The sequence below is a fragment of the Sceloporus occidentalis genome, unplaced genomic scaffold, assembly GCF_023333645.1.
Source record: "Sceloporus occidentalis isolate IW3139 unplaced genomic scaffold, rSceOcc1.0.p SCAF_14, whole genome shotgun sequence".
NCBI classification, from domain to species: Eukaryota; Metazoa; Chordata; class Lepidosauria; order Squamata; family Phrynosomatidae; genus Sceloporus; species Sceloporus occidentalis.
The window spans coordinates 15,302,827-15,329,770 of record NW_028316994.1 but is presented as its reverse complement, the minus strand read 5'-3'; the positions used below and the strand labels follow the sequence as shown (position 1 = coordinate 15,329,770).

Below are 26,944 nucleotides of genomic sequence, written 5' to 3'. Positions count from 1 at the left end.
GGCCTTCCTTTGGCAGGTCTTGCACTTCTGGAGACAGGCCACGTTTCTTGGGATTGCAGCGCGTGCGCCTCCTCTTCATTTCTGGATGGTGTCATTTCTTTGGGCGTCAATGCTGCTTCTGGATATGGACTGGATTAAATATATTAGCTAGCAAAGACGTTTTTCTGGCATTGTGCAGCTCTCCAGAAATTTTTTTTTAAAATTCTGGATAGTTAACATTGTGTGCTTTTTTCTGGAATGGAAAGGGTATGGAAACAAAATTGTATACGATTCCTCAAAGTTTGCAAAAGGCTTTTTGGATATTTCTGGAGAGTGCCATGTCTTGGAAAATTGCAAAATTTGAGGTTTTTCTTCATCTTTTAGTTTCTCTAGAACTTTGCAATTTCTCTATAGAAAGAAACCTGGATTTTTAAAGGAACTGAAGTTCCAAAGTTTGATTTTTGCAACTCATTGCGGATTGGTATCGCAAACCTTACAATTTTTCAGCCATTCAGAACTTTCAGCAAAGTACACTGAATCTGGGCGATATCTTTTGCATTTGGGAGAAATCTGGAAACCAGACTTCAGTGAAACCAATAGTCTGGGCTGTGGAAAGCTTTTGCCAAGCATCTGGATAAATTGATGCCTGTTGCTTTTATTCTCAGGGGGTTAAAACCTGACCAGCTGGGATTTTTTTAAAAACCCCACTGTTCTTGATTTTCTTTCCATCATTCTGGATCTCAGAAGGAAATTGGGTTAGCCTCTGTGGGATTTATAAACAGCCTGTAAAACTGGGACTTTCCAACTGCCTTGCCTTGTGTTGCCAAGATGAAAACCCAGGATTTCTTGATTTCATGACATTGCAAAAGCTATGTCTGTTTTTCTGCATGTGTCAGGTTGTGTGTGTGTCTAAGGGGTTTTTTTTGGTTTTTTTTTTGGATTTTTAAAAATCTACTTTTGTGAAGGTCTCTCCTTTTGGCTTGCAATTCCACCCTGCGGTTGCAACACAATCCCCTGTTCCAACATGTTGAGTTTACGCCCAGCCTGTCTCAATCCATGCAGCCTCCAAGCGGCCAGGCCTTCCCAGATGGCTTTTCTGGGGCAATTTTGCTGACCAAGAGCTTTGAGAAATCTCTTTTTAACAAAAACTTTGGGGAAAGTGGGGGAGAGGGAGACAGAAAGAGAGTTGCAAATTGAAAGTGACTGGACTTCTGAGAAGCCACTTGGATCAAAGCACAGGGCTTCATTTCACTGGAAATCATTATATTTTCAACTTGGCAACCTTGTAATATTGTCTTGCCACCACTTTGCCAACTTTTTCCCATCTCTCCTTTTGTATCAGTCATCGCTTCTTCCAAATGAACTGGATATTTTTTTAAACATTTTTTTTAAAAAAACTGCTATTAAATTTCTCAGGAATCTTTTCTTCTTTTCAGAGCAACCCGCAATACAAAGTTCACAAATGCCTCTAAAAAGAAGGTGATTTTTTTTCAGGACTTGTAAAATATCCAAGGACTGGGAAAGGTGTGATTTGGATACACTGTTCCCTCTGCGGTTGTCCTTTTCTTCCTCTTTCCTCGGCAGCGTTGGATCCCCTGCCCTGCCTTTCGAGAAGCAAAATGTCTGTAAGTATGCACAACCAAAAAAAGACAATAAAAGAGCTAAAATTCATTGGCAGAAGTCTAAGGGTGAGACGGGAATCAAGAGTCCTTTTGACCTTGGAGGGCAAATGGGCCACACACTGTTTTCTGGAAGTTTTTAAAAAAGCAAAGTTTGGGGTGTGGGAAACTGTAATGGAGCGAAAGGGGTGCATGAACAGTGAACACAATGGGAAAGGAGTAGATGAAAATATTTGTATTTTCCAGTTCAATTCTCACCAATGTTCAATCCAGCTTTCTCTCAGCCTGCATGCAGTACAGTTAGTTGGGGAAAAAACACAGAATCAGGTAATGTATTTTTAAGCCCCTCATCCTCAGCCACACTGGCTGGGGATGGCAGGCTTTGTAGTCATCTGAATGGCAGTAAGTTGGGATAGACTGCAGTCTGTTGGCTGCTTCCAAATTTTACCTGAGTGCTTTCAGGTGACACTTGAAGGCAGTACCTTCATGGGGTGGGTCAAGAGGAATTTGGATTCGACTCATGTCAAACCAGGAGTTCAGTCCCAAGACTTATTTGGAGATTAGTGCCCAAAAGAGAGAGTCTGTGTGCCCCCAAATGTGCTTAGTTTGCCTTTGCTAAGGAATAGCTTGTTGTCGTTGTGTGCCTTCAAGTCATTTCCGACTTATGGGGACTCTTAAGGCGAACCACCTATTACAGGGTTTTCTGGGGCTGAGAGTATGTGACTTGCCCAAGGCCACCAGTGGGTTTCCATAGTCAAACCCCTATGTACCCTAATGATCAAACCACTCTGCCACGTTGGCTCCTCACCTTTTAATATATTAGGACTGGGTCTTGTGAGTGGCTTCCTAATAAATCTGACTCAAGTTTGGAGGAGAGAAATACTTTTTGGTCTGCAGTTCCCAGCACTTATGGCCATGTTAGTCAGGGGATTCTTGGAGTTCTAGTCCCAAAGTAGTCAATTTTCTCAGCTGTAATTTGAGCTCCAGGGTCTCTCAGCTGCCTGGATTTAGGCATGGCTTAAACCTCGGTGCCATGTTTACCCCCAATCCTCCAAAAGAAAAAGGAAAAGTTGGCAAAAGTTCCCCTGCCTGTCCATCTCTCCAAAGGGATCATCCTTCTGACCTCAACTGCAGCTGAAAAACACCCATCAGCTTCTTGAAATGTCTTTATGGCCATGCCCCAACTCCTTAATCTGAGGTCATCCCTAGTGAAGATTTATTTGTCAACAACCAAACTGGTTCTTCTCTTTCCCCCAAGGCTATCTGCAACCTTTGATCACCAGGTATTAGTCCCCCCTCCCCTATTAGAGGTCAAGACTTGTATTATAGATTTAATCTGATGATTTGATTGTCAGGGGCCAGGCTGAGTGCTGCCTTGGCTGATAAGCAGAGTAACCACACAATAGCAAAGATGTGGGTCAAATGGCAAGCCAGGTCCAACATTTAAGGCTATGTTCTTTGGGCCTTCCCTGTCAGGGCATACTAAATTTGAATCAAGGAGTAGTTAAATAAATAAATAGAAATAGCTGGTGCACAGCTTTTTCTGGTTAGGGAAAGGATCATGGTTTGGATCTAGACTTAATGTAGAGAAGTCCCATTGCAATCAGTGTGATCAACATTCAGCCTGATTTCACTGGTCTGTTCTGTGTTGTAAAAAAATGGTTGGATTATTATTGAATTTATGTATGATTATTCAGGTCATTGATGGAAATACATATCTCAATGTTGGTAAGAGCATCTAATTCAATTTGTGCATTTCCTTTTTATGATAAAACTGGAAAATAAAGCAAAATAGAACTCCAAGTTTGACCTAAGTCTGGGTTGGATATTTTTGTCTTAAAAGGCTACAAAGTGAAAGTGTGCTTCTGGATCACTTGTGGCCTTCCAGATCTCTTGGGACTCCAGTTTCCATCAGCTCTATTTTGTGTAGCCTATTTTGTGAAGGAAAATGGTTGTTGCTGTCAATTGTTCTCTGGAAGTTTTGAAGTTGACTTATGTGGGATTTTAAAAAATATAACAATGTATGTCATGTAATATCTCAGTGTGCTCACTTTGTACATCATGCACTCAACCATGAAGTTCTTAGGGATAAATGCAGCATCCAGTTTAAACAAGTTTCTAGAAAATATATATCATGACCTCCTTCCAAGTTATTAGCATGTCTAGCATGCAAGAGCATGAGTTTTTAATGAGTCAGTCCATATATTCAGAAAAAGCACAGGGCAAATGGTGCAGCGTATCTCAGAGGGTGCCATTTCAGAGTACTGTGTGTGGGAGGACTGCAGGATTGACCCTTCCACCTGCAGAAAGGTGGCATTTTTGCCTAGTCCTTTAGTTTTCTGTGTGCAGAAAGGATATTTACGCAGGAGGAACTCTGGAACATGTTGTCTTAATTCTTGAAGCTCTCTTTGAAAGGGTACAGGAATAGGTTTTCCCAATCTCAGGGCCTAGCCCAGATCTCAAGGCTTGCTGTTTTTCTCCATCCACAGAGAGAGGAAGAGGAGGAATCTTAGAGCAAGAGTGCTGCTTTGAAAAAAGTGTGTGTGTGTTTATTGATTGTTTAAATGGTATGCTCTGTATAACTGTGGTTGATGCTTCATGTGTCATGATTAAAGACATAATTGTGGGCTTGACCTTAGATCACTCTTGTAACATCACCAAGATTGACCCCTGTGACATCACAGGTGTGTTGTGTATGTGTGTAATCCCTAGGATTCAGATTTTGGCTCTGAAATTTCAGGGTCTCAGATAATGCACAGTTCAATTCACAATTATAGCACTATATTCCACTTGAATTGCCATGGTAAATATCCTATGGAATCCTGGGATTTGCAGTTTGGGGAGAGGTATGTGGAATTCTCAACCAGAGAGCTCTAGTGCCTCCCCAGACTACAAACCCCAGGATTCCACTAAATGCAGCCACAAATTATAGTGGAATTATAGTGTTACAGAGGTTGAATGCCTCTTATTAAGAATATCTGGGACAAGAATGGTATCATATTTTGAATTTTTTAAAAATTATTTTGCCATACTTGTATTTGCATATACATAATACACAACACAAGTAGCATAGTATGTACTGTATTTGCAAGAGTCATCAGAGAGTGAATTTGTCTTGAAAACATAGGGTATATTGGGTTGGACTACAATTCCCATCATCTTCAGCCAGATGGAGATGGTAAGAGATGTAGTGCATGGTGGACTGCAGACTAAGGTTCCTGGATCTCAGCAGCTCATTCTGAGTCTCAGGGTCTGGCCTGTTTCTCTGGTCCTCAGGACACACGGAACAAATCTTAGGTCAAGAGTGCTGCCTTGAAAAAATATATACTTTTGACATTTGTTAGATTTGATTCTTTCACATTATAGAATTGTGGCACCATGATTCCATTTTAACTGCTCACATGGAGAGCTGGTGTTTATAGTTTAATGAGGCAGTAGAACTGTCTGACAGATAATTCTAAACATCTCATGAAACTATGACTGATGGGATAGAGGCATAGTAGTTAAAGAGATGTCAAATGGCTAAAATTCTGCACTGGGGCAAACCTTTTTAGCATCTGCCTTGCAACATCACTGACACTCACCCACTGTGACTTCACAAGCTATTGACCCCAGGGCTCAGATTCTGGCACTGAAATCTCAAAGTATGGCATAGTCCTGACCTGACATCTCCTACTGATGATTGACAGCCTTACCCGCTCTCTCTTGGCAGGTCCAGCTTTGCCGTGCCCTTTATGACAACACGGCTGAATGTCCTGATGAACTGTCCTTCCGCAAGGGTGACCTGATGGTTCTTCTCCAGCCGGAAGCCCCAGGCCTCGAAGGATGGCATTTCTGTTCCTTGCATGGCCAACAGGGAATAGTCCCAGCCAACAGGGTCCGGATCCTCCCTCAGCCAGCATCCCCCGGACTGACCCCTTGCCAACATCATGCCACTGCTGAGGTTTACCAGGTGCCCAGGAAGGAGGTGGCCTTGGTTGGAAAGGTCTACGAAGTGCCCCAAGATGAGCAAAGGCAGAAAGAGCGGAGGAAAGAGGATCAGGAGGTATGGAAAGATATCTGGCAATTGGCACTCTCTTACCCCCTTCTGTTTTATTCCCTTGGGGGAGCAATTTCATCTTAGGTTTGAAGCTGGGAATTGTATTTATTTATTTATATTTAAGTATGTGCTGTAGGCCAGTTCTGTGCAAACAGGTGGTCCATGGACTGATGCTAGCCCCTGAGCCATCTGCTGCCAGTCCCTGGAGAGTTTCCAGGAAAGAAAGAAACGGTTGCAGACATTGGGCACAAATATGATGCCAATTCTTGGCACATTGGGAGAAGAAATCCTGCTGGTCCCCTACAACAGATTGCTTAAGGAACCTTGTTGTAGAGTACATTTTAGAGGTAGGCAATGGCAAACCACCTCTGAGTACTTCTTATCTAAGAAAGCCCCATGAAATTTGTGTGGCCACCATAAATCAATAGATGATCTGAAGGCACATACTATATTATACTTCACTTTTATTTAATCATTATCCCACCTTTCTCCACATATGGGATCTAAGGCCATCTTACAGTAAAGGTTAAAACAAAATACAGTCACCCCTCTGTTTTTGCGTACTTTGAATCCGCGTCCCTCACCCATTTGCGGGCGCCAAACAGAGGGGGACAAAATGGGGCACACCAATGGCACTTGAAGACCGGCAATTTTCCATTTTCACAAGGGGGTCCGGAATGGATCACCCATGAAAATGGAGGGGATACTGTACAATTAAAGCAAGATATAATGTAGTTGTTTCATTGTTTGTCACAGACATTCTCTAGCTCTGCCTTTATGGAATACTGATCCACAATGAAATTAATATCGTTGTTGTTGTGTGCCTTGAAGTCATTTCCATCTCATGGCAATCCTATGCTGAGCCTAGAGTTTTCTTGGCAAGAATTGTTCAGAGGAGGTTTCCCTTTGTTTCCCTCTGAGGCTGAGAGAGTGGGATTTGACTCTCCAGAGTCATTATACAACACCCAAACCACTACACCATGTTGACTCTCAAAATAAATATTACAAAATAAATATTGTTAAAAAGATGTTATCTTAAACCTAATCCTTTCCCTTGTTATTAAAGAAACATCACTTTGGTCTAAAACACACTGCAGAAACAATCCAGTTTGAGATTGCTTTAACTGCCCTGGCTCAGTGCTAGGGAATCCTTATTGTGGCACCAGACGTCTTGAATAAATGTCTCACAAAACCAGTTTCCAGAATTCCCTAGCACTGAGCCAGGGCAGTGAAAGCAGTCTCAAACGGGATTATTTCTGCAGTGTGTTTTGGACCTTAAAAATACGCCAAATGTAGGAGGTAAAAATATCATTAAACCATCCATAAAATTAAAACTAGTTTTTAGAAAAATCATAAATATTTAAAACAAACACTATAACACAATGCTGCAAGGCCCAGTCCCCTTGGGCAGCCAAGTCTTTAAAGGCCTACCAAGATTTATTTTAAAGAAAGAATTAAAGTGTTAGGTCAATATCACACTGCACTATTATAGCACTATTATTCTGCTTTAATTGCTATGGGTGCTGCCTGTGGAATTCTGGGGCTTGTAGTTTAGTGACACTTTGAGAATTCTAAATGCCTTTCCCTAAATTGCAAATCTCAGGATTCCATAGGAGGCAGCAATAGCAATTAAGGTGGAATGAAAGCACTGTAACAGTGCAATGTGATATTGTCCTTAGTCTGTCTGTGGAATGATAGCAAGGAGGGGATGCCAACCTAACCTCTCTTGGAGGGGAATTCTTGAATCTGGAACCATTTCCAGCATAGCCAATGCCAAGGGATTATGGAGGTTACTGCCACATTCCTCTGCAGTGGCAGCTGGCAGATTCCATATCAGTGGAGTGAGGAATCCTCGCCAAATAAACTATCCAAGGTGCTGATGTCTACTCCTAAAATGGACACAGCACTTTGGATAACTCTTTTAACTTCGGACATAAACTCAAAGCGGATTTATTTGCCCCAGCACTAATGGGGAAAGGATGGTATACTTAGAAATTTGTGGCTTCGCTCCCTTAGGCAACAACAACAACATTTATTTGTATCCCACTTCTCTAAAAGATCAAAGCAGCTAGCTATCACTAAAAAAATTCCTAAAAACATCCCTAAAATACAATGGTCGCTTGCTACCACTGTATCCCAAACCCTCCCTAACCCACCCATCCACAATAAAATACAATTAAATTATTAAACAGTTATTAAAACAATTACTAAAATTACAAGGCAGAGGGAGTTAGGCAATGTCCTTATTACTGATTGATGCACCCATGGGGAAAAGATCTAGAGTAAGATTCATATACAGTTTAAAAGAAAAATTGGCCAAAACACCTCAGCCCAGCATCTGGGTCTCTCACTGTCATTATAACTGGTTGCTGTATCTTTCACTTCTATAATCTCTTCCATCTGCATCCTCTTTTGTTCTACCTCCATTTGTTTGTTACATGATTAAGTCTGCTTTGTTTATTATTTATAATAGTTCAGCACTGGCTCAACCTTCTCTCCCTGGAAAGTAATCTGAAACAACTCCCAATTGCTTGAGACTTTTATAAATAAAGGTTAATAATAATAATAATAATAAAAGCAGCTTTAACTAATGTATTGCTCTGGTCTAGTACCACTGCTAAATCGTATACTTTTACCACCATCTCAGTGTGGCCAGAATCTGTGGATGTATTATAGTGGTGTAATTAATATTAGTGTAGAGGGGGGGAAATAGATGCAGGAGCCACAGAGAAGGTAGGCACTGGAGAGTTAGGCTGCTCAAACCTGGCAGATTTTGGCTGCTTCTCTCCCTCCCACTGAGCAACCCTGGGAAAAGGATGCATCTTTTGGGACTTGCATCATCCTGGTCTCTGATTTCTGTTTCTTCCCACCAGGTATATGAGGTGCCACCACCTGCCCGGCCCTGTCCATTGCCCCCAGAGAGTATCTACAGGGTGCCTCGGGGCACCAGAAGAGATGGGGACCCCACGGAAGTAAGTGTGTCTGCGTTTGGGGGGAATGTGGGAAGCCCATCAAAAAGTTGGGAAAGTTCCTTTTGAGGTGCTAAAAACTCCCTACATGCTAGCTGGGGGTTCTGTGAACTCTTATTTTTTAAAAACTGTATTTTCCAGACTCTCAAACTGACTTATAAGATGGCAGTTACTGCATTATTATGGACTTCAGTTGGATATTAAATGTACAGTCACCTCTCCAGAGAAGGAAATAGATTAAATGACCACACAAATACCTTCCAGCTCTAAGCAGAGAGAGAGCAACTAACCTAAGATTGGTAAGGGAGTTTCATGGTTGAATGAGGATTCAAACCCAGCTCCCCTTCCCATTTCTGTGTTGGTCCAACACTAGATCATGAGACCACACTGGCTATGATGGGTGCACAATTTTAAAATGCCAGAAAGTGGCATGTTCTGTTAGAAGGAGATTTTCTAGGTCATCTGTATTTGTCAATATAAGTATTTTCTCCCTTTTTATCTCTGCTTCCATTGTCCTCTTCTTCATAGAATCCCATGAATTGGAAGGGACCACAAGGAAGAGATCACAAGGTCTAGTGGTTCCCAAACTTTGGTTGCCCAGATGTTTTAGACTTCAACTCCCAGCAGCCCCAGCAAGCTTAATCAGCAGGCAGGAATTCTGGGAGCAGATGTCTAAAACATCTGGAGGACCTGAGTTTGTCCAACCCCCTTCCATGCAGGAATACACAACTAAAACTCTTCTGAAAGATGTCGATCCAGCAATCTGTTTAAAGATCTCCAAAGAGGGACAGTCCCTTCCTTAACTATATGTTTTTAAAGCTCCACTTTGCCCACCCTGGTGTCCTTCTAAGTAAGCCAGACTTCAGCCACCATCATTCCTGGCTAGCACAGCCATTGCCCTAGTGACCCAGGAAGATGGGAGTTGTAGTCCAGCTGGCCTGGTGGCCACCAGCTTGGGAAAGCTCTTGCTTGGGGACAACAAACTTTTCTCTCCTTGTTCTTGGATGACATTATAGTAATGTTGGGTGGGAGAGTCCATGGATTCTTCCCTCATTTCTTTATGTTGATCAGCCAACAGTGCATTCTTTCAAAATCTGGCCAGTTAATAAGTTATCTCTCCATGTTATCTCTGAGAGCCTTGTCGCTTTTTTTTGGCATGATGGCTCTCTCTCTCCTCTGAACTGGCTGGGTGTGCGTTTGATAACCGTGCCATTTGGATGTGCCTCGGCTCACGCTGCTGTCTGCTGGTGGGCTCGCCTTTCTCCTGTGGAGAATCGCCTTTATGGATAGCTGGCTCCATTTGTTGCAAAAGACAGCTGTGTCCCTCCTGGTCTCCTCCGACTGTGTAACTATATCTTGGGCCAAATGTGGAGACGGCTTACTCCTGAACCATATTGGGGTCCTTTCAGCTTCTCTCGCTTTCACAGCGCAGGAGGAGGTTGCCCTAGATGGATAAAAACTCAATGGGGAGTGGCAGATGAAGGGCAAGAAAGTGGCAGCTGGCATAGAATGAAAAATTTAAGGGTTACGCTCTGGGATTGGAGGCATCCCATCTTGTTAAGTTAAAGAGAACTGGTTATGTACAGTCAGCCCTTGGTACCCACAGATTTTTTTTATCCATGGATTCAAGGATTTGTGGTTTGAAAATATTTTTTATATATAGCAATATTAAGGACATTTCTATACCACTCATCAGTGCACTTAAGCACACCTTAAGCAGTTCACAAAGTGTAAGCTAACTGCCCGCAACAGGTTGGACATTCATTTTAATGACCTACAGAAGGATGCAAGGCTGAGTGGACCTTGGAGTCCCTGGGATCGAACTCACAATCTTCTGGCTGTGAACGGCTGCAGTACAGTGTACAGTGTGTGTGTAAATACATACACACACACACAGAGATTGAGAGTATTCCAAAAGCAAACCTTGCTTTTACCAGTTTCTTTTTGGGACACCATTTTACTATGCCATTATATTTAATGGGACTTGTGCATCTTGGATTTTGTTATCCATGGGGGGTCCTGGAACCAAAACCTAGCAGATATCAAGGACCCACTGTATGTGTTTTTTGGACATCTCTGGACTCAGAGGGCATCTTTGCCCTGAGAAAGTTATATCTTGGGGGGCATTACAACTCCTAGAATTCCCCAAACCGAGCGTGTCCAATAGGCAACAATTTAAAAAAGGAGGTTTTCCAAACTCAGTTCTCTTCCCCCTGAACACTTGATTTCTTAGTATTTGTAGCACCTGGGTGGGATTGGGAAATGATCAGAGTTATTTAAAATCAGAGACAGTAATTGAACCAAGAAGAATAAATTTTAGGCAGCAAAGTCTACCCACTAGGGAGTAGTTATGCCACACTGAATGGAGGAAGATTTACTTCTGAATTATCATGCATCACATGGTGCTGTTAGACTGTCTGCAGCATCTCTTTTCTGGTCCACAAACACAGGGAGCTAAGAATATTACAGAAAAAGAAAAGGAATGAGAGGGATATAATAGAATCAGAGTCTGGAAAAGTTCATTTTTTATACTACAGTTTTCAGAATTTCCAGCCTTTTGGAAGTACCATTTCCAAGGGTAAAAAATGGGAGCATGCTTACCTCTTCCTTGCAAGGTAGAACAGGCTGGGAGACATTTCCTCCTTAAAGCTAGTGCTTTCATCTTCAGCATGAAAACTTTCCTCAATCTGAATGGATTAAGATCTTCAGGCTTTATTTATTCAGAAATAAATGGGACTGGTTCTGGAGGTTGTATTTAATTCCTCTGGAATAAGCTTAATTGCAGACAGCATGTATACTCAGCAAGGTCCAAAACACTCTGCAGAAATAATCCAGTTTGAGACCACTTTAAGTACCTTGGCTCAGTGCTAGGGAATCCTGAGAATTGTAGTTTATTGTGGCACCAGAGCTCTGTCTGTCAGAGGAGTCTAAATGTCTCACAAAACTACAGTTCCCAGGATTCCCTAGCACTGAGCGAGGGCATTTAAAGTAGTATCAAACTGGATTATTTCTGCAGTGTGTTTTGGACCAAAAGTAGAAAGAATTTAAGCAGCTGCCATACTGCAGAATTAATGCAGTTTGATACTGTTTTAACTATTACAGCACCTTCCTTTGGAATTCTGGGATTTGTAGTTTGTTTTTGGAACCAGAGCTCTTTGATAGAGAAGGCTAAATATCTTGCAAAATCACAAATCCCAGAATTCCATAGCATTGAGCCATGAAAAGCGGTGTCAAGCTGCATTAATTCTGCAGCGTAAACACAGCCTCACCTATCTCCCAGGTCCAAATTTCAGTATTTTTCTCCCCTAAAGGAGCTTTAAAGCCAAATAAACAGAAAAGAAGCAGCTCCGTTAAAAAAAAAAGAGCAAACCAGCATTTTTTCCCTAGATAAGGCTCAGTCTGTTGCAATTTAAACCTGGTTGAGCAAAACTCACTCTGACTTATTCCTGAGATAAGCATGAATGGGGCAAAGGCAAACTGTGATAATGCAAAGAGCGACTCAGAGGTCATCCTATTTTATGATGTTTTCTAGGAGGATGGAGGCTTACCCTCCTGTCAAAAGGCATTCAAGGACACTTGATGTGTTGGCTTGCAAACTCAGCATCTTGGATGATGAACATAGTGTCCTGACTAGAGATGTAAAGGCCTGGAATGGAGGGGGGGGGGGATAGGAACAAAACTTTCCCCTAGTTATTTATGGGGTTTGGGGGCTTTATGGCCATGTTCTAGAAGATTTTATTCCTGATGTTTCGTCTGAAAATTTCTCTGAAAATTCCAGCCACGGATGCTGCAAAACGTCAGGAAGAAACTCTTCTAGAAGATGGCCACACAGCCCAAAAAACCCACGAAAAACTATGGATGCCGGCCATGAAAGCCTGGCTTCGACTTCACAAAACTTTCCCCTGCTTTCCTTCCCAAGCCTATATTTCTAGGGAAAGTGGTTTGTGAAATATTCTTGTTCAGAATGAAAAATAAAATATTCAAGATGAGGTGATCCTATATTTGCTCTTCTGGCATTATTTCTAAAAGCTGCACTAAGACCTTTATGGAAGACTATGTAGAGTATACTTCATATCACTGCAGTTCTTGGTCTTGGTTTCCCTTTCTCAGTTCTGTTTATGTTTGATTGACATTATATAAAAGGGAAAACAATGTTCTTTTGTTTTACCAACGCTGCAGGTTTCACCTGTTTGTTTTTTGTCTTTGCCAGCGCTTCATAAACTGGCAATAGCAAAGGGGTTCTTTATGCTTCGGGAGCTTGTAGGTGCCATTTGTAACAAACATCAATAAATAGTAAATTCAGTGTTTAATTATTTAGGGGGAAATATGTTTAAACTATCAAATGTAATACTTTAGTGCCAAATACAGCCAGATGCAATGCCTGTTGTGTGTGTTGTTTGCCTTTAACACACACTATTTCCAACATGAGAACCCTAAAGTGAACTTATAGTGGTGTTTTCCTGGCAAGATTCGTTCAGAAGAGGTTTGCCATTGCCTTCCTCTGAGGCTGAGAGAGTGTGTCGTGCCCAAGGTATCCCAGTAGGTTTCATGGCCAAGCTGGGAATCGAACCCTCAACTCCAGAGTCATAGTCCAACACTAAAATCTCTACGCCACATTGGACTACAACTCTGGAAACCAGGGTTCAAATCCTCAGTTATGGAAACCCATTGGTTGGGCAAGTCACAACCTCTCAGCTTCAGAGGAAGGCAAATCCCCTCTGAACAAATCTTGCCAAGAAAACCCTGTGATAGGGTCGCCATAAGTTAGAAACAACTTGAAGGTACACAGCACCAACAACTATCTAACAATGTAAATGGGACTGATGTGACATTTTTCCAATTTTCTGAAAATTTACATTTTCCCCCCCTGGAATAAAAAAAACCCTTTCCCCATGGCTTTCCTGACAGATGCCTTTGAGCAGAGGTGCAGCTGGGTAATTTTAGACAGGACCGATTGATTGGTGGCATTGAGGTACCAGTTAATATAATAAAACCTCTTAGCCTTTTACTAGACAAAGTATGAAAGATATATAGTACAATATCAAAAGATAGTATGAAAGATATATGAGTATGTGGGATCCCTTCGTATCTATGTTTTTGGCACCAACTGCTGCTGTTTTCACCTGTGATTTATTTTAGATTGTAAACTCCTTGGGAACAGAGTGGGTTTGGGTTTGTTTTTTTTAATGGTAGATAATGCTTGGATGAAAAGGTAAGATCATCAGAAGGAATAGGTTTCAGTAGTCCATTAAGTCTCTCCTAAATCTCTTTTATCAGCTTGATAAAACAACTTATTTTGGCATTCTTTCTTCACTTTGAGTCATTCTTGCTCTGAAGATCACATGGCAGGGAATTTTGGCAGTGTACAATTTCAGCCAGATTACAGGGTTCAGTGTCTCCTTGTATATTTAGTATCCCTGGAGTAAGGAAACATGCCCATCAAGGAGAAAGTCAAGCCTGGAACCAGTGGCGTCTATGTCAGTAGAGTGGGTGGGTCTGCTCCTGGTTTTAATCTCAACTACAAAGTTGTTATCCTCCAAAAGAGGTTCTTTTAGCCCCTTTAAAAATCCAACTTAACCCCAGAGTAGATTCACTGCCTCACTGATACGGGTCCCGCACCAATTGCCATTATCTAGATCAGACCCTACTTCCCTCCTGATTTTCTATGTGAAAGTAGATTTTCATGCAGAAAAGCACTAAAATATGTGACTTTCCCCAATCCCCAGATATGATATGGTGAAAATCTGTAATTGGTGTCTGCACATTATATTTGAATGTCCAGTTGGCCCTCCACATTTGGGGTTTTGACTTTTGCGGACTGGATTATTTGCAGTTTTGATTAATATGTCCTTTCTAGGAATCTCTAGGTGCGACTCTGCCAGATGTTGGCCATAGAGTTGAGCTGGAAAACCTAGAAGTTCCTAGAGACAGTACTTCTCTAGGCATATGTAGGTCCTCCAGCATGATTATGTGATCAACCTCTGGCAGATGTTGACTGTAGAGTTGCAATGGAGGACCTGGAAATTCCTTTGTTGTTATTAACTGCCCTCGAGTTGATTCCAAGTCTTAGGATTCCTAGAGGTGTTATTTTATACATAAAAAGAGTAGTGGTTGTTTGTTTTTTTAATTTATGGTTTTCCCACATTCACAGGAGTCCTTCACCCCTAGCCCCGCAAATGTGAGGGGACCACTGTATAATTTGGGGCTTCCATCCAAATTGCCCATCATCATCATCTTCACTCCTCTCTGTGCTCATTCTCCCACTGGCAGGTTTATGACGTCCCCTCTTCCGTGCTCAGGGACTCTCCATCTGACACTTACGACTCACCTTCTCCATGCCCGAAGAAAGTGGCCCGTGTGGCCCCACAGCCCACGGCCCCTCCGCCTTCTGACGACCCTTACGACATTCCTCTTGCCTTCAAAAAACTGTCAAGTCCGGAGGTGGAAGAGGAGGTGGATGACGAAGACTCTGAGGGTCCCCTGGTTTACGCCACTCCATCCAATTTACGCCGGGCATCGGCCTTGCTTAATTTGTATGAGTCGCCAGAGGAAGTATTAGGGGGAGGCAGAGAGGAAAAGGAGGAGGAGGAAGAGGAAGAGGATGGGGGGATCTATGACGTTCCTCTCCTGGTATCGAGCTCTCCACCCCTTGAAGGGGCACTCCAAGGACTGAGCCTGAGGGAGTCCGGGCCTCCGTCCCGCCCTCGCCTGCCCTCAGCGGAAAGCTTGTCCCGTCGTCCATTGCCTGCCCTTCCCAGCGAAGAACGGCTGTCAGTGGAGCCCCCTCCACCATCTCCAAGCATCGTGAGGAAGGGTAGTATCCAGGACCGCCCACTACCTCCACCACCACCACGACTGGGGGGTCTTGGAGCAGGGGAGCAGCTGGAGCAAGTCAGGGATGATGGACACAATGAATATGAAGGGATTCGCCTGCCAGATGAATATGACTATGTTCACCTCAAGGTAAGGAGAAGGATAGCTTGCCACAGACTGCATAGCAACCTCTAACCTAGGAGTTCCCAACATGTGCTCCGAGGACCCCTTAGGGCTCCGCATGCACTTTTCAGGTGCTTCGTGGCTGCTCCAGGAAAAATAAATAAATAAAAATTGAATGAAATTAAAGAATATGAATATTCTTTGGAGTATATATACTCCAAAACATCATTAACTTGTAAGGGTAGGCCTTTTAGGGGCTCCACTAGAGAAATAAGGGTTCTGCAAGTCAAAAAGGTTGGGAACCCCTGCTCTAACCCTACAGACGAGATGTTGAATTCTTGACCTGGGTTGGTATCTAGTCCATCAATGTAAGCCGCTTCGATCGTTCAGAGGAGTGGGATATAAACAATTTATTATTATTATTATTATTATTATTATTAGCTATTAGCTATTAGCTATTAGGGGGATTGTTCCTTTTCATGCATTAAACCCCCAAGCATGACATCTTAAAGGAACTTGTTACTTTACTCATGATCACCCATCAGCTCAAATTTTTGCAGTTAGTCCAGAAAGGTAATTTGCCAAGTTCCTTAGTACGGTACTGACAAGTACCATTAGTGTTGCTATTGGGCTATCAGAAAATACAGGGAAATGCTCTCTGGTTCTCCCAAGTGGCCGCTTCATATAGTACAGCTTTGAAATTCTGAGAAAAATGCAAGAGATTACAAAGCCATCCATCCTAGGTGCATGTGAACCTTCCTTCTCCTTCCCAACCCCAGTTGCACACATGTACATGTATGTGTGTGCATGTACACTACACACAAACACACACAAATGATCAATGGGGGAAAATCCTGTTCCACTAAAAATAGAATATGACAGCCATGACTGTTAGAAGTAAAAAAGTAACTTGGTTCCAGTTCATTACTGGAAAAAGTAATGCAACTCATTAGAAAATGAATTACTTCCTAGTTCTACAGAATCAAATCATTACCAATCAATAAGCTAAACTTTATATGAAACAGCAGTGCAGGCAATTAATTCATTGATGCTTAAATTTGTTGCTTAAAACAGACGGATGAAGCTTTGTCCAGAATGGAGATTTAGTGATGGGGAAAGCTGTATCTTCTTTAAATTTGACTGATCAGGTGGTGCCTTCTTTCTTCCTCTTACTGTCTCCATTCTGCAAAATGTTTCCCTTCCTAATTCTGAATAAAATAATTATTATTTGCCGCCTTCTAGGCAGCAAAAGGCTAAGAGGGAAGTCACAAAGTGCCTCATACTGAAAATAAAGAGATAGGGAGCCTGAAATCCAAGGGCCATCCACAGACCTCAACATAGTTTCATATGGATCCTGGCTTTATTTCATACCTCATCCATTTTGGCCCTGGCTTCACCCATTTTAGTCACTTTGGGGTCTACCCCCACCCAGTGCTAGACAGTTTTTCCACCACTGCGGTCCTACAGAATGTAGGGCTGGTCATACTTTTGTTCACTTTTCAGTTTTTCAGGACTTTTATTTATTTATTTACTACATTGGAGGCCCATTTACCCACCAGTGGTTTCTGCTGTACAAAAACCGTCAACTACATACCCAATCTGGCCTCTCTCTTCCTAGGGAGCAGATAAAATCCAGCCCAAAGTGACCACTCCTGAAGGGAACCCTGGACTCACGCTACCTACAGACATTGCTCAGAATGAAGAAATGGTATCTGTTGCTTTTAATACTTTTTGATGAATTTATACTGAATTTGTAACCCATGCTAGGAATTGAGATCACAATTTCCTTACAGAATTTATTCCCTGGGATGTCTTCTTTGTGCGCTTCTTTTTAAAGAGAGAGCTAAAACTGTGGCCATATGGTCAGTTTACTAGAATGAGATTTCAATCCAGGCTTTACATAACCTTAGCCAGCTCTTTCATCTATTAAGAGGGTCCAGCCTCTCTCTCTCTCAAATAGAAGGTTTCCCAGAATCCTTCCTGGAATTAAGTGACATAACTTAGCATCATGCTGGGGAATTATAGATGACATGCCCTTCCCGTCAAATCCACCACGCTGATAGGGATAGCTGAAATGACTTCTTTGCTTTTGCTATCATAAAATGACCCCACAAATGTCAGACAACTTACTGGAAACATGTAACCAAATGTTTTATACACCCCAAGCTGAAATTTCCTCAAGCCTATTTACACTGAATGAATTCTTATGTAGATATTATTGTGAGTTGCCCAGAAAAGATATTTCAGGAGCAGGAGAGGTCTTTTTTATCAGCTTCCATTTTGCAAATTGTAGAAAACCGAACAAGATGAAATCCAAAGATATAACCATGTTAATCTGTAGAATCAGTATGTAGAGAGATCTTGTAGCACCTTCGAGACTACCTGAAAGAAAGAAGTTGGCAGCATGACCTTTCGTAGACTTACGTTTATTTCCTCAGATGCATTTGGTGGAATCCGTAATCCATTCTCTGATCTCTTCTTCTGTTTTGTAGGCACCACCTTCCCCAGAAGACAACCAGCTCCTGCAGTTTTATACAGGGCAATGTCAGACTCATTACACCACCCTACTTTCGGCCATCGAAGCGCTGCTCGCCAGTGCAGGTGCCCAGAAGCCCCCTTGGGTCTTTGTGCCTCATGGCAAATTTGTCATTGTCACAGCACACAAACTGGTCTTTGTGGGGGACACTGTGTCCCGCCTGGCCTCCTCTGCAATGGTGCGAACAAGGGTGGGGGCTGCCAGCAGTTCTCTCTGCCAGGCACTGAAAGAAGCCGTACGTTCGGTCAAGAATGCCGCCTTGCGCTACCCTTCTCCTCCAGCTGCCCAGGAGATGCAAGAGTGCGTGGCAGAACTCTCCCGACAAGCCTTGGCTTTCACCTCCTTGCTCGGCACTTTGGCACCATCTTGATGATTCTGCCCTCTGCGTCTGCTTCAATTCTTCACCAGCAAACACACATAGACACAATGTGGGAGAAAGACAGACACAAGAATCCCTGGTGCCAATAATTCCTACATCACTTCAGACCTCTTATTGGGGTTGTGCCCTGTGGACGTCAGCAATGGTTATGCCTGAACATGCCTGTTGGATAACTCTGGGCCTTGCATCACTACCAATGCTTCCTTTCAGCTCTGGCTTTCAGGACCCAGAAGCACCATTTTGTGACTCCAGATGTTCATGCTTGTCCCCAATAGCCATAACTTTGCTCAGTGACATTCCTTTAGCCCCTTCCTCTACAAGGACCTATACCTCACCTTGGACTAGAAATGGTTCTTCTGAGTACCAAACCTTTGCCTGCTTCTTAATTTTTTAGACCTTGGTCTTTTGCAGGTACAAATATGGCATTGCCTTAGTTTCATTCCAGCTTAGAACCTTTGGCTGTTGTCCTAACCAAAGAGCCTTTCTGATCTTTGCCCTCTGACCCCAAGGTGCACGTCATGGCTTATTTTTCCCCTACCAACTGCTTTCCCTTTGAAACGACAGACCTTCAGAATGGTTCCATCAACAGTATTCACATTCCTGAAATGTTTCTGCTCAAAAGCTTCTGATGATGATATGGAGTTGTAGACCAAAGACATGCATTACACCAACTGAGGAAGGCCGTGATCACTGCCTTCCCACAAACTTGATGGCAGTTATCAGGGGCAGAGCCCCTCAATAAAAGCCTTAATGGTAAAGGAGTAGGTAGAGAATTTGGAGGAAATTTCCCTTTTTCATTCTGTAACAAAGTCTGTTGGAAAGGGTGGAGGAAGGAAATATAAAAAAATGATGGGAATAGTTGGTATAGAGACAACAGAGAAGATTAAGGGGGTTGGGGACAAGAATGACCCAGGCAGTGTGAAAGCAAACAAAGAAAGACTGCCAAATGCAAAAGGAAGCAAAGAAATCTGGAGCAGAAGGAAAGAAGCCAAGGGTCAGGAGGAAATGATAAAAAATAGACACTAGAGTAACTGGTCAAGGTAGACTTTATATGGCACGCAATACAGACCACAGATACGGTCACTTGCATACTGAAAGGGATGCACATGGAGCATTTGGAGAGCACTGGGGAGATAAACCTTTTCTAGGGCAGTTGGCAAAGACCCCATCTGTAGGGACAAGGAAGACAGCCTGACCCACTGATCAATTTACTCAGGTCCGTGCCTCCCTTCTCTGAAATCCCCTTTCTAATTTTGCATTCTTTCTTGAGTAGGTGACAACCACATTTTCAGTTGATAGACATCCCCCTCCACACACACAAATATAAATACACACAAAGGACCCTTCATCTCACTTCGTTGCCGGAAGCAAATGGGGTCAAAACATCTCTCTCAGGAAATATTTGCCAAGTTATTTTCTAGGTTTGGTCATAATAAAATTGGTGTTAAAAACAAATAGCTGTGTGTGTTGCTTCCTTTCAAATCCTGATTAACTGCCCCTGCTTCCTCCCCACCACCACCAGCGACTCAGAAGTTTTATTTTTAAGAATGGATATATTGCTTTTCATAAAATATAGCAGAGAGGTTTAGACATTGAAAACACAATGAATGAAAAAATCAAACCACAATCCTATGTGGAACACTTGGTTATAACCAGGTATTACTCCCCAAACTGGCATAAAGTATGGGACACAGCAATCAAAGTCAGTGTCCAAAAATTGACAGGAGAAAAATAAAAGTTTTTGCCTTTGAAAACAAACCAAAAAAAAAGAGATAAGGGTTCAAAACGCACTGCAAGAATAATCCAGTTTGAGACTGCTTTAACTGTCCTGGCTCAATGCTAGGTAATTCTGGGATGGGTACTTTAGTGAGACATTTAGCCGTCTGTGTCAGAGAGCTCTGGTGTTCAATAAACTACAATTCCTAGGATTCTCTAACACTGAAAGCACAGTTAAAGCGGTCTCAAACTGGATTGTTTCTGCAGTGTGCTTTGGACTGTAGTCTCTTTTACAACAGTGTTCCCAAAGTAGTGGTCGCTGGACCAGTGCTGGCAAGTTTCTAAGAAAGAAAGAACTCTGTCCAGTGGGCAGAAATGTACATTGAGAAAAAAGAATAATTGCAGAAAAAATAAAATGGAATAATTGCTGGTTTATTATTATTATTATTAACCTTTATTTATGAAGCGCTAGTTTGAGAAGCAGCATCCTTCTATAAGACATCACATTTTAAAAATATATCACCTGAGAATGTGGCTAAATAGTCCCTGTTGCTGTGGCTTCCAGGTCATTAAACGGGCATCCCCTAACATTAAAAATATGAATACGTGTATTTTCCTTTTAAGCAAAGAACGTACCGTCTCTCTCTTCCTCCTGCTATCAGTGTCCTTAATGACTTTATGGTGGCTTATGTTGCTTTTCAGAAACATTGTCATGCTTCTGTCCGCTGTTCTAAGGGCAAAAAAAATTCTTGGGTCACTAAACATTTCAACAAAAACAGAAATGAAAGGGGGCAGCCCATACTACCACTTTCTTATAGAAAAATGTTTTCAGAAGGATCTGGTCAAAATGCCAAGGTAATGTGCCAGTTGTTCAGGAATTCAGGTCAAAAATTAGCTTCCCAAAGTTTTCGGCAACACTGATTGAGATCTGGAATATGAGTCGAGGCCCTGTGGTTTTGTGAACATTGTTAATGTGAAGCAGCAATTGTTGTTGTTATTAATGATGATGACGATGTGCAATTATTATCATTATTATCATTACCTGCCTCTCTGCATGGATCAAAGTGGGGGACAACAACAATGAACAAACAACATCAGTTAAAACACAAGTTAAAACGCACATCAGTTATATTGACAAATAAAATGTACACATATTAAAACAATCCACATCTAAAATTCATAATTTAAATTCACAAGTAGTAGTAGAAAGTAGTAGGGTTCCGTTTTTGAAACCAGGTGTGTGTTTTGACAAATGACAGGACAGGATTGCAGTGTGCAGAACACCAAAGGCTAACATTTGTTTAAATCAAATATTCTCAATGCTAACTATGCAAGATTAATAGTTGAATGTCGTGGGACATACTTTTGAATAAATATATGTATCGCAGTCAGGTCTCCTGTTGTTCCCAGACCGGAAGGAAAGCAGGTTATGAAGTTAAACAAACATGAGCCATGTTTATTTAATTTTTAAATTTATTTTAATTATATGCCGCCTTTCTCCTAAATTGGACCCAAGGCGGCTCACAAAAGTTACTCTAAAAAAAATACAATTTTCAAATCAGAATGAAATTCATCACATCAGTCAAAAGGTTAAAAATACAAAATCTTTAAAAATGTGCAAAAACAGGTTCTGGACTCAAACAGCAGATTATAAAACCGCATAAAGATTGGGTGTGTTTAAAGGCTGTTTTCTCATTTCATTTGCTTTTTAAAATGGGTTTTTGAGCAGTTGCTGGAGTGGAAATTGGACAGGTACCATTTAGCTTTCATGGTTGTGTAGAAAAGGACTTTTTTAGCATGTTGTTGTTTGCCGCCTGGTTGTGTGACCTGCAACACCTGCTGAAATTCCCTCTTCTACACAACCATTAAAGGTAGAGGGGCATTTGCTAGTTTCAACTGTGGCAACCCTCGTTTTAGGTGATGTGTAAATTCATGGATGCTTCATCCTTTCTGTCAGGAGTTTAAGAAGATGATTTTATGTATGTATTTATTTATTATATTAATTTGTATCCCTCTTTTCTCCCAGACTTGGGACCCAAAGCAGCAAACAGTCTAAAAACTTGCAATTAAAAGTTTACAAAAATAAGGGCTCTTCTTCTCCCTCCACATCCTCCTGACACAACAACCTTGTGAGGCAGGCTGCTTCTGCATTGCAGAACTAATGCAGCCTGGCACTGCTTTAACTGCCATGGCTCCGTGCTATGGAATTATGGGATTTGTAGTTCAATGAGACACTTCTCTTGAAGTAGCCAATATTTGCTAATGATGATAAGCCCCGAGTAAAGGGGAGGGGGACTCTTTAAAAGGATATATTGGCCAAATATTCCTGGGGTGAAATCACTTTTGCTTGTCATAAAAAGCGGCCAGTGGAGATCTGGACTTCCCAGAATTCCATAGCAGGCAGACAAAGCAGTTAAAGCGCTTTCAAAACGGGTTATCTATGAAGTGTGGACACAGCCCCATGGGAAACTCAACCAGCAGGAAAAGGAGGGGTTAATCCAGATTCATTAATCTGAAATGGGCGGGAGGAATGTGGAGGAGAAGGAGAAGGAGGAGAAGAAGGGGGTTATGTTAGTGACGCATCCGGGCTCCGTTCCCTGAGTCCGCCTCAGTCGGGAGAAGAAGGCCGGGGAGCCTCCCTCTTTCCCGGCAGGGCTGGCTACTTTAGGCCGGGGCTTTGAGGGGCCATGGAGGCCCTCTTCTGGAGGGGCCCGGGGCCCACTGAGCCTCCCTCGGCCGGCTCCTGGTGGTGGGTCCCCGACCTTTTCCCTCTCCTCCACCCCTCCATCCTTCCCTCCTCTCTCCTCCTCCTCCCAGCCTTTCGCGTTCCCCTTTTCCTCCCTCTTTCTCTCCTTTTCTATATTTCTATGCCCTCCTTCTACCTCCATTTCTGGGACCCCGAGAGAGAAAGAAGAAGGGGCCTCCCCTTCTTCTCTCCTATTCTTCCTCCACACACCCCTTTCCCCATCCCTCCTTCCATAGGAGACCATCTTTCCTCCTCCCTCCCTTCCCCATTCCTTCTCTTTTTTGCTGCTGGAGGGACCTCACCCACCATTTTTTTCCAACCCCAAATCAGACCCATATAATATATATATATATATATATATATATATATATATATATTCATTCATCTGGGTAGCATTTGCCCTTGAGCTTTTCCTCAGCCCCTTCCCCTTCTCTTTCATATCTTCCACATCTCCCTGATCCCCCTTTTCCGTCTACATCCCTTTTTATTTCCCTCCTTCCTCTCACTTTCCCCCTTTACTCCATTCTTCCTCTCTTTTCTATTCCAAACCCATTATCCATAATCTTTTCTCTCTGCCCTTTATCTTTTCTACTTCTTTTCCTCCTCCTTTCCTCCATTTCCGTACCTTTCTTTCATACCATTTCCCCTTCTTCCTGCCTTTCACCTTTCTTTTCTTTTCTATTACTCATTATCCACTCTTCCTGCCTCATAACCCACCTTCTCACTGATACTCTTTTCTCTTTTCCTCCCTGTTTTCCTCCTCCTTTCCACCATTTCCATACCTTTTTTCATACCATTTCCCCCTTCTTCCTGCCCTTCACCTTTTCTTTTCCTTTACTTTCTTTTCGTTTACTTACTTATTATCCAGTCTTCCTGTCTATCCATCCACCTTATTGCTGATCTTTCTTTTCTTATTTCTGTTCCTCTTTTCCTCCTTGTCTTCCGCCTCCTTCTCTCCATTTCCATACCTTTTTCCTACTGTTTCCTTTTCTTCCTTTCACCTTCTTTTCTAGGTTTTTCTCACTTTCTCATTGATATTCTTTTCTTGCTTCTATTCATCTTTTCCTCAATCTCTTCCTCCTTCTCCCCCCATTTTCATACCTTTTTCATACCATTTCCCTTTCTCCCTGCCCTTTGCCTTTTTTCTTTTCTTGTCTTTTCTATTACTTTCATTGTCCACTCTTCCTGTCTATTCATCCATCTTCTCACTGATACTCTTCTCTTTTCCTCCCTGTTTTACTCCTACTTCCCTCCATTTCCATACCTTTTTCACACCATTAGCCCTTCTTCTACTACTTCACCTTCTTGTCTTCTCTTGTCTTGTGTTTTCTATTCCCCACTCATTTTCCACCTTTCCTGTCTATTCGCTCACCTTTATTCTTGATATTCTTTTCTCACTATTGTTCATCTTTTCCTTCCTGTCTTCTGCCTCTTTCCCTCCATTTTCATACCTTTTCCATACCATTTCTCCTACTTCCTCTTCTTTTCTTTTCCTCACCCATTATCCATTCTTGCTGTCTGTTCACCCGCCTTTTCATTGACATGCTTCTCTCTGATATTCATCTTATCCTCCTTGTCTTCCTCCTCCTTCCCTCCCTTTTCATACCTTTTTCATACCATTTCCCCTTCTTCCAGCCTTTTGCCTTTTGTTTCCTATCCACTCTTCCTGTCTATTCGCCCACTTTTTCCGCTGATACTCTTTTCTCTCTGATACTCATTTTTCCTTTTCTTCTTCCCCTTCTTTCTCCATCCTCCTCACTTTTCCTCCCTTCCCTTTCTTTTGCCCCTTGCTTGTAGATTTAACTGCCTTCTTCCCTCTTTCTCTCCACAGAGGCTGCCCATGGATACCAGCCCTCCAACGCCAGACCCTGGGGCCCCACGAAGGGACTTTGCAGCCCCCACCTCTGAAGCGGGGCCCCCATCCTTTGAATGGCTGCTGGGGCGGCTGGGAGCAGGGGGGCGGCGCCAGCGTCTCCTCCTGGCCCTGAGTTGTCTGCCCTGCCTTCTCCTGGGACTTGGGGATGGCTCTGATGCCCTCTTCACCCTCACACCTCCGCGGCACTGTCGGGACCCCAATGGCACCAAGCTGCCCGAGAACACCACTTGCCAGGATGCCCACTGTCAAAACTGGGAATATGGAGCACTCCCAGCACTCACCAGCAATCCAGTCACTGAGGTGAGACATCACAATGCTGCTTTCCCCCCCTTTTTTCATGGAGCTTACTTTTTTGGGCTACAAATCCTAGAATATCCATACTAGAATGGCCACTTGCCATGCTGGCAATAGGTATGCTGGAAGTTGAGGTCCAAAAAAGTACCTGCTTTTTTTCTGCCACTCAACTCCCCAGAGTTAGTATCTCAGAGTGTTGTGGGTTTAAAAATCCAGTGGTCATGCTGGCGGAAGGCCTAGATACCATAAAGGCATCCGATCTCTTCTGATCTTGCAAGGTAAGCAGTATCAGCTCTGGTTAGTCCTTGGAGGTGAGATCACCAATGGATACCAGGTATAGGCTGTATTTCAGAGGAAGGAACTGGCAAAACCCCCACTGAGTATTCTTTGCCTGAGAAAACCCTGTAAAATTCATGGGATTGTTATAAGTCAACAGGTGACTTGAAGGTGTGCAAACACATGCTGGCAGACACTTTTATAGACACTTTTGTTGTTGTTGTTGTGTCCCTTCAAGTCATATCCACCTTATAGGTACCCTAAGGCTACTCTATCATAGGGTTTTCTTAGCATGTTTCTTTGGGGTGAGGGGTTGCCATTGCCTTCCTCTGAGGCTGAGAGAGTGTGACTTGCCCCAGGTCACCCAGGGGGTTTTCAGATTGTACTCCAAAAAAAGGGTACTGCTTCCAGTCTCCACTTTTACTCTGATGTGCCCCATGGATTTAGTGTGTCATAATGAATAAAATGTCATTCTTGGATCAAAGAGTCGTGGGTTCAGATTCCTCAAGAAGCACAGTAGGTGACTTTGGGTCCACCACTATCTCTTTGGCAGTTTAACCCCACAAAATTTGCTGTGAGAATTAAATTGGTGAAGCAGAAAGAACTATGTGTTCTCCTTTTGAATTCTTTGAAAGAAGAGCAAGATAAATGTTTTGTTTTTTTAATGGCACACCTGGGCTACCTTGCTCCTAGGCCTGCACTGTTACATTCTTTCACTCCTACAGGGAGTGTTTAATTTTAAACACACACCAAACCGGTTTTTAGTGCTGGCCTCAGTTCTTGATCCCATGAAATAGTCATTAAGATAGAGGAGGGTTCTGACCATGTGCAGAGTGCCTACGAAGAATGCTAGGCCTGCTTGGACTTCCTTCTCTTTGCAATGAGCTGTAACGGCTAGACCGTGTTGGTTGAAAACACTGTGTACATTTTTTATTTTAGTTATCATCCAGGTCAGAGTTGGCCCAACCATTTGGCAGACCAAGTCAGCTGCCCCAGGGAACCCTCCCATTTAGGGGGACACAGAAGGGCAACAGATTGTTAGTTATTCACCATATTTTTACTGCCAGGAAATAGAAGAAACATATTTGTAAGTTTTGGTCCTGCAGGTGCCAAAATAACTTAACCAGCCAAAGATACAGTGACTTTTGACTTGGAGGGGAGATAACTTTGTTCCTTTTGTACCAAAAAGGTCCTTGTTGTCTGTTATTCTATCATTCTTCCTGCTTCTCATCTTCATTTCTCTTTAGTGGTCCTTGGACTGTTCTCGAGCGTGGGTTGTCCCCTTGGAGCAGCTCTGTTTCCTCCTGGGATTTGCTGCTGGAGCCCTTTTTCTGGGTCACTTAGCAGACAGGTAAGACTCTGTTGGAATATTGTTGGGATTGGTGTTAGGACGAGAAACTGGGGAGAAAGATTATCAAGGTGTAAAGCTAAAGTTTTCCAGAACTTGTCGTACATCTGCAGTGCAGAAATAATGCAGTTTGACACCACTTTAGCTGCCATGGCTTCATCCTACAGAATCCTGGGATCTGTAGTTTTGTGAGGCACCTGCAGTCTTTGGCAGTGAAGGTTAAAGACCTTG

The 26,944-nt window shown here is 42.6% G+C and overlaps 2 protein-coding genes and 1 long non-coding RNA gene across 6 annotated transcripts in view; 2 read left to right on the top strand and 1 right to left on the bottom strand.

Moving 5' to 3' along the window:
* The first annotated feature begins 245 nt into the window (after positions 1–245).
* On the top strand, positions 246–19,892 carry EFS (embryonal Fyn-associated substrate). Of its 2 annotated transcripts, XM_089480528.1 has the most exons (6): positions 246–1,604; positions 5,311–5,643; positions 8,511–8,609; positions 14,877–15,569; positions 17,161–17,250; positions 18,035–19,892. In XM_089480528.1, the coding sequence occupies exons 1-6, from the start codon at positions 1,599–1,601 to the stop codon at positions 18,446–18,448; spliced, it is 1,635 nt and encodes a 544-aa protein (XP_089336654.1). In that variant the 5' UTR covers positions 246–1,598; the 3' UTR covers positions 18,449–19,892. The 2 variants fall into 2 exon arrangements, with proteins under 2 accessions (XP_089336654.1, XP_089336655.1); XM_089480529.1 differs by lacking the exon at positions 8,511–8,609.
* Positions 19,893–22,368: 2,476 nt separating this feature from the next.
* SLC22A17 (solute carrier family 22 member 17) overlaps positions 22,369–26,944 on the top strand; it is an 18,350-nt gene continuing 13,774 nt past the window's right edge. The window contains exons 1-3 of one of the 2 annotated variants that reach the window (XM_089480550.1): positions 22,369–22,922; positions 24,751–25,095; positions 26,613–26,716. In XM_089480550.1, the coding sequence (XP_089336676.1) occupies positions 24,760–25,095; positions 26,613–26,716 (440 nt within the window). In that variant the 5' untranslated portion in view covers positions 22,369–22,922; positions 24,751–24,759. The remainder of the gene's footprint in view (positions 22,923–24,750; positions 25,096–26,612; positions 26,717–26,944) is intronic. The other variant, XM_089480551.1, reaches the window with a different exon arrangement.
* Positions 26,639–26,944, bottom strand: part of LOC149304211 (uncharacterized) — a 9,579-nt gene continuing 9,273 nt past the window's right edge. Inside the window, exon 5 of one of the 2 annotated variants that reach the window (XR_016271987.1) lies at positions 26,639–26,724. This is a non-coding gene — a long non-coding RNA (uncharacterized LOC149304211). Of the gene's footprint in view, positions 26,764–26,944 lie in introns of both variants that reach the window. The other variant, XR_016271986.1, reaches the window with a different exon arrangement.

What these genes read in the sequence shown, in the direction of transcription:
- EFS (XM_089480528.1), top strand. An exon ending in GGAGGAAAGAGGATCAGGAG is followed by an intron (nt 5,644 to 8,510) that starts GTATGGAAAGAT and finishes TCTTCCCACCAG; the next exon opens with GTATATGAGGTGCCACCACC. An exon ending in ATGACTATGTTCACCTCAAG is followed by an intron (nt 15,570 to 17,160) that starts GTAAGGAGAAGG and finishes CTCTCTTCCTAG; the next exon opens with GGAGCAGATAAAATCCAGCC.